The 13,283-nt window shown below is 46.7% G+C and overlaps 1 protein-coding gene across 1 annotated transcript in view; it reads right to left on the reverse strand.

Moving 5' to 3' along the window:
• IPO9 (importin 9) overlaps nt 1–13,283 on the reverse strand; it is a 38,891-nt gene that overhangs the window by 24,779 nt on the left and 829 nt on the right. Inside the window, exons 2-6 of the mRNA XM_038162442.1 lie at nt 3,614–3,675; nt 2,923–3,009; nt 1,772–1,973; nt 752–840; nt 374–460 (exon numbers count right to left, since the gene is read on the reverse strand). Coding sequence (XP_038018370.1) covers nt 374–460; nt 752–840; nt 1,772–1,973; nt 2,923–3,009; nt 3,614–3,675 — 527 coding nt within the window. The remainder of the gene's footprint in view (nt 1–373; nt 461–751; nt 841–1,771; nt 1,974–2,922; nt 3,010–3,613; nt 3,676–13,283) is intronic.

Consider the following 13,283-nt stretch of genomic DNA (forward strand, 5'->3'; position numbering starts at 1 on the left):
TTACCCAAGGCCTGGCAGGTGACTGGGACACACAGCTCAGCTGAAGGGTGGAAGCTAAGTGACAGATTTATAAACAAAGGGATGATACTCCATCTCCTCCCCATGCTGACTGCCCCCTTTCCTGAGCTCTTACAAGCATGTCTGTTGATAAACCATAAATTAACCTTAATTATAGAAACCAAGTCCCACTATCAAGGCATGCATGTAAAGCAGGGAGTCAGCTACTTTACATGTATTAAATTACAGCCTCTTCCCCCAAATTCCAGCTGACACAGTATGTAATCTTCCAGTGTTTCATTTCCATATTATCAATTATTTAGAACCTCATTCAGTTTGAATTCAAAGCATCTTGTATGTCAAGTTAAATTCTTGCCTTTTCCAGCTCCTCCATGTTACAGATCATGTGTGCACACGTGGTAAATATCTCCACTGCACGTGACCTCGTGCGAATCCCATACACCTAGAGAGAAGTTAAACATCAGGAACACAACATTCTTCTTACACAAGATACTCCCATTAATTATATTTTAATTGTATTTAACTTTTGCTTTATCTTTATTGTTTTATTTTATTATTGGCTTCAACTTTTCTGTTGAAACATTAGCTGCCATCAACTATCATATCATCAAGAAAATTCTTTAAGTCTAACTCATACTACAGTATGACTTAACCATTAAATCTGGAGTTTCTCTGTTCCAAGAAACATTCCCACCAACTTCATCCAATACCAACCTCACTGTGAAGATCATACCTCTGCCATTGTGAAAATTTTGTACATCTCTGGAAGAATAACTGGAGCTACAAGTGGCATCTGTATGTCTGTCACTTCTCGGGTAAATTCTAAAAAGTGGAAAAAAGAAGAGAAGTTCTTATAAGAAATCAAATTTGTAGGGAACAGCAACAATAGAACCATTGAGAAACATTAAGTGTATTGAAACATGCTGATTTGCACTTCACTAGACTAGGGTCATCTGATCTACCCGAGGCAACCCTCAAAGGCAAGCAGAAAAACATCACACTAAAAACTGCAGGTATCTGAAAACAGGGTGTTACAAAGTCCCTGCTGAGCTCTAACCTGCAGCACAGCACCTCCTTCCCCAGCTCTCATGACACCTGCTGAGCACAATTCCACAGCCAGCAACAGGCACCAGGCCCGGGGGAAGAGAGGAAGAAAATTCCAATTTCTTCAATTTGTATGAAACGTGACACAATAATGGCACAAGGAAAAGCCTAAACAGCCTCCTACAGCAGCCTTGCCCAGCCATGGCATCCCCAGACCCGTGAGCACCCTCACGGCTCCCCCAGACCCGTGAGCACCCTCATGGCATTCCCAGACCCGTGAGCACCCTCCTGGCTCCCCCAGACCCGTGAGCACCCTCATGGCATTCCCAGACCCGTGAGCACCCTCACGGCTCCCCCAGACCCGCGAGCACCCTCCTGGCTCCCCCAGACCTGTGAGCACCCTCACGGCATCCCCAGACCCGTGAGCACCCTCCAGGCTCCCCCAGACCTGTGAGCACCCTCATGGCTCCCCCAGACCTGTGAGCACCCTCACGGCTCCCCCAGACCCGTGAGCACCCTCCTGGCTCCCCCAGACCCGTGAGCACCCTCACGGCATCCCCAGACCCGTGAGCACCCTCACGGCATCCCCAGACCCGTGAGCACCCTCATGGCATTCCCAGACCCGTGAGCACCCTCACGGCTCCCCCAGACCCACGAGCACCCTCCTGGCTCCCCCAGACCTGTGAGCACCCTCATGGCATCCCCAGACCTGTGAGCACCCTCATGGCTCCGTGCACTGCGTTGACATCGCCGCTGACCAGCATCTCCATGAGCAGGTTGAAGAGCTCGGGCCAGGCCTCGGGCCAGTCCCAGTGGGCGATGGCTGACACGGCGTAGGCGACGCTGGAGCGCACCTTGCTGATGGACTCCCTCAGCCCGTTGGGCAGCAGCTCCCTGATAGCCACTTTTGCCTGTAGGAAACAACAGCATTCAGAACAGATCCACAGCCACAGCACAATCCAATTTAAAAAATCTAGACCTATCACTGCATCCTGATATTGATTCAATGCTGGTTTTACGAAATGAACATCCAGGAGACAAAAACACTCTTGCACACTACACCCTGCAATTTTTTAGGGAAAACTGCACGGTGTGTTTTAACTTAGCATCATCTTACACACAGCATCAGATAAGCACAGAGTAAATAGCACACAGCTGCAACTACACAGGATGTACAAATCTACATGGAAAACATCCAGAGTTAGCTGAGATAAATCCCAGCTCCAGTGTCAGGGACTATGTTTGCTTACTTTGGAAGATTTCAGTAAACAAGAACAGTCACCCAGCCCTGAAGGGACAGGAAAAAATAAAAGCCACTTCTGGGACATAATTCAAGCAATTATCTCGGGATGGGATGAATCATATTCTACATATAAAAGATGCTCCAGTCAACAGTCAGAGTGGAAAGGGCTGGAATCTCTGGCCATTTTAGCTGTTAAATACTCCTGCTGAACAGATTCTTAATGAAACCCAGCAGCTTTAAACTAAAATTTGTCATGGGAAAATAGCCTTTAAGTCCCAAGATGTATACCAAAAGATTTAGCAAATCTCCAAAAAAAAGACTGCCAGAATCAGTATTTGTGAAACTTAGGAAGCAGCATTTCTTATAGTCTTGCTCTGAGAGTAACAGGAGCATTGAGGCTGAACTTTCCCTACAGGAAGCAGCCCAAGCTTATCAAGCCCAGTGTTTTTTCAAGCAACTGAAAACAGATTTTTGAAGTGCAAAATGTCAAAAAACCTAACTGAAGCCATTAATCCTCAAAATACACAGGGGCACTGGTACTTCTTTAACCATCTAAAGAATTAATATTCTTGATGGATAAGGTGTTTCAAAACAGATAATGTGAAACCAAGTCTTACCCTTTCTGTGGTCTCTGGAGGTCTGAACTTCTCAGACTGAGAGCACCAGTGAGTTTCCACATACTGTTTGAGAATAACAGACGCCAGCTGTATCAGGAGAGAGGTCAGGAATCAGGGACATATCCTGGAACCATTGCAAGGATCACCCCTGACCCATTTGCTCAGCCTCCTGTCCCATCATGCTTCTTTTAGAGGGGCATAAGGACTTGCCAAAAATGCTAAAAATCCATGAAATGGACCACAAAGTTACTGCGGTGAAAGAACTGCTGGGTATCCACCAGCAGTTGAGCAATGGCCTGCACAGGCAGCAATGGCCTGCACAGCACGGACCCGAGGCAGCAGCTCTAGAAAGGCACAAGAGTCAGGTCACAAAGTAACTAAAGAAATACAGAACCAAAACTTCCTTTCCAAGGAGGAAAACACCTACAGAAAAAGTTTCTGAAAAGAGAAGCCACACTTCTGCTTGCTGATGTCTACCACCCACCTCCTAAGTTGTGTCCATTTCCAGCACAGTATTGTCTCAGCACCAGGTTTATTAAGTTCAAAAAATGTTAGAGTATAACACCAAAATAATGTTGAAAGAAAGACTCAGAAAGCTACTTCCAATTTTTCACCTGAAAACATGGAAGAATATTTTAAAAACCAAGGAAATTTCCATCAAAATTCTTTCTGCAGTTCCAGGAAAACTCACCTGCCGGATGGCCAGAGCTCCCTGAGGATCCACAGTCAGTTCTGCTAAATGAACACCAAATTCTGCAAGGAAAAAAAACCCCAAGTATTGGTATTGTAACTCTTATTGTCACACAGCAGAAGTCATCAAGATTTTTGGAGAAGGACATCATACCAATTGAGTGACTCATATGCAGGAAGGAGAAGGCAATTCCAAAGCACAGCTACTCAAGTAAATCGTAAGCATTAATTCTCCCCCATGCTCTCCACAAAAATTTCATTTATTGTCTTGGCATCTTATTTTCTTCTCTCATGGGCAAAAAATTTTGCAATGTAGGCTAATAACAAGCAAATTATTTAAATACATATATAAAAGTCTTATCTACAATGTAAAATCATTACTCAGGTTTCTACAGGAGAGATGCACGGAAAAGATCCAGGATGGAGTAAGACAGCAGCAGACTGGCAGCCAGCAGTCCCTTTTTGGACACCCTGGGTTCATCCACAGGGATGTGCAGGCATCACTTCAGCTGTCCCAGCCCTCCCCCTGCCACTGCCCAGGACACAGCAAACACCCTCCCGAGGAAACCCTGCCTGGGACAGTGACACCAGCACTGCCTGGACGACCCTTGGGGCTGCTGGAATCTTCTTCTCCTGCAAAGAATCTGTCCAGAAAAAAGCAAGAGCTTCTTGTGGCTTCTTGCCAGGCAAGCTCCATGACAAAGGCAAAATTCAAACACTTGTAACAATTCTGTTGATGCTGAGCACAGGAAATAAAAGCCTGGAAGAGCAGCTGCTCTGGTATGGTAAATCCATACAACTCAAGAAATTTGCTTAAAATTGCAATTTTTACCTTCCAGGCAGCTGATAACTGTCCTAAATACTTCATTTCATTTCACTAGTCTGCTTAAGAAACATATTTGTGATATTTTAGTTCTTAGAAGCTGTGGAGCAGAAGTTATGCCCTGGGGTCCTGTCAGCACACCCTGCCTCCTGCAGACAGGCTAAACGTGCTGACAGCATCCCTGACAAACACAGACGGAAAATTCTTCTCAAATGGAGTTCTGTGACTTCCCTCAGCAGCACATCTGAGTGCTTCACAAATATCTGAGTGTCTCCTAATACCCACCTCATTGCTAAGAGGCTTTTCTGGGTTGGGGGATAATTTCCTCTCACTTTCCACAGCACACACTGAACATACCCAGTTCCTTTACCCTTTCTTCATAGGTCATGCATTTAAGAAAGAGGAAAATAACCCTCTTATTTCAGTTGTGAAAGCAGGGAGCCTCATTCCAAGATGTACTTAACATAATACTTCTCTTAACAGAAGCAGTCATTATTCTATGTGCTAACTGTGATTTCCATGATCAAGTGTGGCATTGCATTTCAGCCCCATCTTTAAAGGGTAAGTTGGAAGGGTATAAGGAGTATAAATGGAAAGCTTAAAAGGGTAGAAATAGGTATAAAGGAAGCTAGAGTAACTGCAATTGCTTCCTACAGCTACAACTCAGTATATTAGTTCACAATCCTTAATTTGTTTACATATATGCATTTGATGTATTTGTTCTGCATACAGTGGAGAGTTGGAATGGACCCACAAGGATCACCCAGTCCAACTCTGCTGAATGGCTTACACCCTATGGAGAGGAGCAGTGTCTGCCACACAGTCCTCTAAATTATGTGGATAAGGAGGTTTAATGGCAGGAGGAGGAGGTTTAATCACAGCCTGTGATTTACAATATTTCGTTTCTCCATTTTCCAACACCTTAGTTCTGCTCTCCAGGCAGACTGCAGTGGCATTGCTGGGACACCAGACCTACTCACTGCTGCAGTGACCAAGAGTTCTGTCCTACAAACCCCTTGGGTCTGATAATAAGCCACTGACAACCTCCCCCCACCACACACACGGGTTTCCAGCCCGATGTCTTGCTTAAAAATATTATAAAACTGCATCTTCTTAACTGATGAATTACCATTGTGGCAAATTCCTATCAGGAATCCTCTTGAATTCAGATCACTCACACCCAGCACTTGTTTAAGGAACATGCCAGATCTCCTGTCAAATCAAATTAGATGGATTTATCAAGAACAGATCACATAAAACAGTAGTAGTTGTGTAGCAGCTATTTATCCTATTGTTATAGACAATGACAAGCTGTTTAATGAGCTGCTCCAAGAATACTTCCAGGGACTGATATTACACTGATCCTTGTACAGCTCACTGGCTCCTCTTTTCTCAAAGGATGGTTTATTATTGGGTTCTTTCCCAGTTGGCTGGAAATATCATGGGTAAATGCAGTTCAAATGGACCCTGATAGGTGATTCCTTCACTTACATTTTGTAAATTTGAGATATCAGAAATACCAAGTCTTCTCCCCAAGATAAAGTCTGTAAACCTCAAAGATTAGAAGCTTTTAATGAAGCTTTTTTTAAGTGCTCTGGCATAGATAGCACTTAGCAAACACATTTTCTCCTGGCTCTGCTTTTCCTCTTCATTAACCTCAATATTAATAAAATCAAACTCTCCTCCTTTATCTACCATGTAACCAGTTTATGTAACCTCTTCACCCCCAACATTTTTGCAGAACTAAGCCACATGAAACCAAAAATTACTTGTAAGCAAGCAGGAAGGAATAAATTAGCAGAAGTTTCTAGTGAATCTTTGCACCTACCCGCCTAGCTGAAAGGGGTCAGCACTGACCAAGTCCAGCTCAGCACATCCACACAGAGCTGGCTCAGGAGCTGCTAAAGGTCCCTTCTGTTGTCTCTGCCGAGGGCAGAGACAGGGTGAGGTGGAGAAAGGACTGTGGCATTCTGGTGAATCCAGGTGGCCCATGGCCACTGACACTCCAAACTAAAGCAACACTTGGTCTGCAGAGGCTGGATCTCACCACCACCACCACAGCAGCACCAGAAACTGAGTTCCCTTTACCAGTACTTGCCCACCTTTGTGCATCGTGGTCCTCAGCCACACAGGCACAGATGTTTTCCACAGGACTGGCTTTCAATAACATCATCACAAAGCAACTTGGGTTAAAAGGGAGCTCAGGAGGTCACCCAGTCCAACCTCCTGCTCAAAGCAGGGCCAGCCACGAGATCAGACCAGCACAAAATGAAATGAGGATCTGCAGACAGACTAGGAGGAAACACCAAGCAAGAATCTAATGCTTAGCCAGAGTTCTGATCCTCTACACAAGTGCTGCCTTGAGGAACTTCTTCATCCTCCATCATGATGCTCCAGAACTGCTCCAAAAGCACTCCTTTTGTTAGCCACCTCTAAAACTGCATTCATATTTTCCTCATTTCTCAGCAAAAGACAGAAAGATTTAGGTCACTCTTCTCCAGAAGCTGTGATGGTTTTAAGTATCTCCTTTGAAACCCTTCTTCACAACTTCTCTCTACACTCAACATATCTGCAGCTTTTCACAGAGCAAACACTAGTGTTTGCTGCGGGGAATAATCCCAACGGGCAGTATCACATGTTGCAATGTGGCCATTTCTTGTTTCAACTTCCCTGTTACAAATCAGTTCAATGTTAAAGTTTACCCCTGTTACGAATTCAGCTCAAGCCACCCACAGGACTTCCATTCATTTCTGCCCATCACTCACCCTACTAGAATAAAAGTTACAGCTGAAAGAGCACCACAAAACCACATTGTGGCCTTGTCTTTATATATTCTCCAGAATCTCTCCTTCCAAACAATGCTTGGGTTTATGGCATAAAACCATGGACTCACAGAGTACCTCATGCAACACTGAAATCCCTCCTGAAGTCATATTAAAGCAGGTCTGTTGGGAAGGAGCTGACCATAAACAAAAACATGCTGAACCAGGGAAGCACAAGCGATGCACTATGTTTTGTGCCATTATGGTACCTGGAGGTGCTCTGGTACAAACTGACAGCAAACTGTATCATGAAAATACCATCAGAGAATCAACAGGTTTTAAAGCATCAAATCGAACGTGCTGAGCCACCTGCTCTGGAAGAGGAGATAGTGAAAGAACATTTACAAGACCCATAAAGCCAATCTTCCATTCTGAAATCACATTCAAATCAAAGCACTGGTTGTCTCCTAGACAGGACTAGTCTCAAACAAGATGGACAAGAGGGTCAGCATGCCCAGACTGACACAGGAGTCAATCTGTCAGGGTCAGCACCATCTTCACAGCCACCTGCACATCTCAGCTTCTGGCAACAAACAACCTCCTAAAGGACTGAGCTGAAGGCGCCTTTTCACACACGGAGTGTTGCAACATAAGCAATGCTGAAGATGGTCTTATGATGCCTTTCTACCTGCAAAAAGGACACACAGAAACACATAAAACAGACAGGCAAAAGAAAGGCGATTCTCCAGCCTGGAGCTATTCATCTCTCACCACCACGTTCCCAGAGCACAAAAGCTGAATGCTCAGAAACTAAATACTGTCACCATAAAACAACAAACTTGGAATCTAACCTGGCAAGCAGGGAACAGTGTTTTCCAACTGCCTGAGAAGCTGTCATTAAACCTCCTTATCCACATAATTTAGAGGGGGTGTAAGCCATTCAACAGAGTTGGACTGCATGATCCTTGTGGGTCCATTCCAACTCAGAAGTGTGTGATTCCCAGCAGTCTGGGCCCTCCTGCTGGTCCTGAACTCCTCAGAGTGCCACTGCCCCACTCTGGCATTCCTGGAGATGACTTGGGCTCCACACATGTTCTCCAATACAATAGGACCTAGAGGAAAAGACCATTTTTTCACATTGGGTAATTACCCTCGGGGATATGACACTGGCAGTAGTGCACACCATCGGGGTGGTGTATGGTGCTACCTGGATGGACCAGATAAAGGGAACAGAAGCCCCACTTCACCAGCAACACGCTGATTCCACAGTGGAGCCACGTTAGACACACTCACAGCAGCACCACTCCACAGCTGTAGCTCTTATTTCTCTGCCTTCCCCCTGCAGCCTCAGCATTGCTTTTATTTATGTTCCACTGAAATCTAGAGACAACAAAGGTCAGCAGGTGAACTTTCCTCTTTCCAGAGACCGACAGTGATGCATCTCCCATCCCCAAACTGCCAAGTGGTGCCTGTTTCCTCAGCAGACAAAAGATGCAGAAGCAGGTGAGAGACTGAGCTGCTGAGGACATCTGTCAGTTGCCAAAGGGTGACATGGTGGGAAGAAACGGCTACCATGTCCTTAATCCCGAGGAGACATCCCATATTCCTCCAGAGCACATGCATGGAGTCATACAGGATACTCCCCTTGAACAGTTCAGCCTGTTCCAGAGGCTTTGGCTGTGCACTGCTACTCATCTGCTTGTACAAGCACCAGCCAGATCCACTGTCAGCCTGCTGCAGGGAGCTTGACTGCATCCTCCAAACACCTGAACCATCCTGACCTGGCTAAAACCTGCCTGGAAGATAGAGCAGCACACACCACACAGGAGAGCCAACAGCTGCGTTGGCCCAACCACATTATACAACCCAACCCATGAGAAGCTTAGGAAAAGAGGTGGGGGCAGAGCAATGCTGCCCCAACACCCCCAAGGAAATGCTGGCATTAGGAACCTCCTGAAGTGGGTGTTACATCCAACCCCTGTGTTCAGTGGTTCTTGAGCAGTTTTTCCTCCAGATATGTTAAATCATTTTAAAACCATTTCTACTTTTAACATCTAGCAGCAATGAATTCCACAGTTTGCACACTGGGGCAACAGCCTAATTCTGCCTGTTTCAGATTTCGTTTCCTTTGACAGCCCAGGATATTCCATGATTCTGTGATCTCAGCTTTAGAAAAAGTCACAAACAATCCCTCCTCACCTTCTCTGTAGCTTATTATTCCATCTCTGCTAACCCCTTCCCAGGCAGAAAAGCCAATGGATTAGGTCCTTTGAAAACAGAAGCTTTTCCACACCTCTGCGAGTGTCTGTGCTGCCTTTTTGCTGCCCTGCTTGATCCCTGCCGGAGCAGCAGGCCAGCAATGCATGCAGCACCGGCTGTGGGAGCGTGAGGAATTTATGATGGCTTTGTTCTCTGTTCCCTCCTTAACGGTCCATTTGGCTTATTGGAGCATAACAGAGCAGCGATTGGGTATTTTCAGGGAACTCTCCACACAGACAATGGGATTTCTTCTCCCAAGGACAATAGTTAGGACCGCCCATAACTTTTTAGGGCATTATTTGGACTCCCCCCAACACTACTCCGCTGACCAACACTGACTAGCTACACTCTGTGTCTGCACTCAACACACCTTGTGAAATCATCCCGTGATTTGCACCACTGATCTCACTCTGGCCAGACTGAGCAGCACTATCAGCAATTTTGTACCACCACTACTCACTCTGTTCCACATCATTTACAGATGTGCTGAGCAGCTCAGCTTCACCTGGGATTCCTGACCCTGCCAGTCAAGAGCTGTGCTCAGGAGCTCAGTTTCTGCAAAGAAATTTTCAGCAAGTGAACTTCCTAAGAGCTTTCTGGGAGTCCCAGGACTCCTTCAAACAATTCTTCTGCCACAACAATTTCATGTGCCTGTCTCTTCTCATTCCAACTGTTGAATTTTAACCATAACAGGCAGTGCAAAACCCACACTACTCCCCTGTACCAGACCATGCTGCTCTCCACCTTGGAGCCCTCACTTAAGGCTGTCCCATGTTTACTAGCTAAGTATTAAGCTGGTCCCTAAGTGGCAAGTTTTACAGCCCAACGTTTGCAAAGTAATTTAATGTCTGAGTCCCTCTAAACTCTGGGAGATCCATTCTTTAGCACTTGCTGCTTATGGCAAACTGGTAAGTGGAACTGCTTCTACTCGGGCTTCAATCTGATGTGGATTCCCTGACATGGCTCCTGTGGAGGCTCCTCAATGTTGCAAGTCAACTCAACATCAGCACAAGGAATTTGGCTCCTCTGCAATCCTTCTGTACTGAACGTACCTTCCCAAGCCAGTCACTGGCTTTGACCACCTCTGAAATATTTTCTGCTTCTGCAACATTTGAAAGCACTTTAAGTTTTTATGACTTTAACTAGTTCTTCCTCAGTCTCTTTTTGCCCTACTTTCCTTTGTTTTGCATTAAAAGAGCCAACACTTGTACTCTTTCCTATTCCTTCACTCCTACTTCAGCATCTTCTTCATGCTGCTTAATGATACATTTTTTGGTCTTTTAAAGTACTTGTGACACATATAATCTAGATTTCTTCTACCTCAATAAAATGGTGCTAGCACGCTCCTGTAGCTCCTCCTCTTCGTTTTTGCAAGCCTCTCCATACCAAAGACAGCACAGAAAGGGAAATATAGCTTATTCTTCCCATGCTGCCTGACTAGTACAAGAGAGGAGGAATGAAAGGTGTGCAAAATAATTCCCTGAAAGAGACCTCGGCAGGTTTCCAGTCAAACCCCCATGATCAAAGCAGAACCTGCAGCATTAGATCAGGGTGCTCAGATTTTCTAGGCAGATCTTGGAGATACTCAAGGATGGAAACAACACAGCTTTTACAGACAATCTGCTTTAAAATTCCTTGTATCCAGTTGGAACCTCTTGCTTTGAGTTTGTGCCCATTTATCCCTCATCCTCTCCCACCTCTCAGCTCCTGACAATCTCCTCATAGTTACCAGAAGCTGCTGTCAGACCCACCCCCAAAACTCTCTTGCTTCCCCAGTGGAAAACCCCTCAACCCCAGCATCACCTCATGCAGGAGTGCTGCAATTCCCCCGCCCAACCCACGACCCTTTGCTGAACTCACTCCCCTCTGCTGTGTCTCATCCCGGGGGGTGGGGGCAAAACCGCCCAGGTATTGCAGGTGTGGTGTAATGAGCACTGACTGGAGAGGGCTGATCACTGCCCTGATCCTGCTCACACAGCCCGGCGTGCAGGTGGCCTCCAGGGCACGCTGCTGGCCCTGTCCAGCTCACCAGGCACTGGTATTTCCTGGCCCTTTGTTCCAAGGCTGCTCCCTGGCCAGGCAGTGCCTGACCCACATCCCAGCAGTGGGTTCTCCTGTCCCAGGAGCAGAACGTGCTGTCTGTCCTTGCTGAATTCTTCTGGCTCTGTTCCTGCAGGGCTCTCTGGAGAGCAGCCCTGCCCGCAGGACATCAACTGCCTCCCCTCCAGTTTGTTGTCACCTGCAAGCTGCTTGTGCAGGTGTCCTGCAGCCTCCTTTAGGTCACAGGGACAGATCCTGCACCAGACCTCAGAGTCCTCACCCTACAACCACAGAGAATTATTGGGGACTTCAGCAGATTTGTAAAAGCATGACAAAATAGAAGGGTAGATGACTCCATTCCTCTTACCATAACATCCACTAAATACAATTCTGCAATCCTGGACTCTCAAAGGCACCTCAGGGACATCCATTCACTAGAACCCCCAGAAAACATTCTTCTCTGCAATTCTGTCACTCAAACAGACTGAGGAAAGGTTCAGACTCTTTGGGGAGAAGCTGCCACTGAAGTAGTAGCTGTGAAGACCAAGGCTCCATGGTCAATGAAGCTCCCAGCACTTCCAGACTTGTGCTGCTGCAACATCATCAAACCACTCCATGCAACTCCAAGAGCTGTGTGAGCGACACACAGAATTCCTGGTAATGCCAGGAAGAGCTAAGCTGAGTGTGGTACAAGCACTTTAAGGGAATGCACAACAACAAACATTTTATCAAACAATCTGCCTGCCTTCAGTCCCAGAGCAGCAAAATCACACCACCACTCTTGACCCTGTCTCACCCTTACACCTTCCCTCTTTGTACCACAAACTGCTTCTGGAAACGCTCCAGAGCTGAAGCTCAGGAGCAGAAAGAGTTCATAAAACTCTTCACAAAACACCTTCAGAATAGTGCAATCAGACTAAAGGTAAGGCAACATTTCCCAGAGGGTCCACAAACAACCAGCCCATCAAGCTGCCAGGCCACAGGCAAAACTTCAGGCCTGGGGTTGCAGTGCTGCACTCTCCAGCTCCTGTCACAGCAGATCATCTCCAAACCCTCCTGTGGTTTCTACAAACTCTGTGATTTGGGCTGAAGCAAAATAAAATGTTAGCATTGATAGGTTTTTAAATGTATCTTCCACCGAGAAAAAGCAGCTAGTGCATGATCTAACCTAGTGCCACCATGAAAGGCCAAAAGACTAATGGAATGATTAGAGACACTGCTTGAACTTGGGGTGTTTACTCATTTAGAATCTCTCTTTCCAAAGCCATAGGCCAGTTACCATCCAGCTGCACTATCCTGCTTGTCCTCAGCTTTCCATAACAGACAGTGGAGCTCTGTCACTGGAGTTTCACACTGGATGAGGGCATGGCTACATCTGGCCACCCTCAACTTCAAACACCCCATGTACAGATGACAACCTGCAGGACATGGGCACACACCAGGACACACATCCGGAGGTGAAGAAGATCCCTGTGGGAGCAAGGCAGGGTCTACAGATGGAAGAGCTCTCCATGACCCTCATGTGACCAATCCTGGGGACTCCAGCTGAGGTGGATCAAAGTACCCAGAGCAACAGCCCTGCTGCTTCACCACCCCGGCCCCTCCAGGGCCCTACCCTGGTGAGCTCAGAGCTCTCTTTGGTGCCCAGATCTCACACAGCAGCCCAGACGCACCCAGGGGCAGAGCCCTGCCGCCCCCCCGTCCAGAGCAGAGCCCCGAACACGCCCCGCTGCAGGCGGGGGCCAGCGCGTCCCTCCGGCACCGAGCCCTGCGGCGGGGCAGGGGCC

Source organism: Motacilla alba, chromosome 26, assembly GCF_015832195.1.
Source record: "Motacilla alba alba isolate MOTALB_02 chromosome 26, Motacilla_alba_V1.0_pri, whole genome shotgun sequence".
Taxonomy (NCBI): domain Eukaryota; kingdom Metazoa; phylum Chordata; class Aves; order Passeriformes; family Motacillidae; genus Motacilla; species Motacilla alba.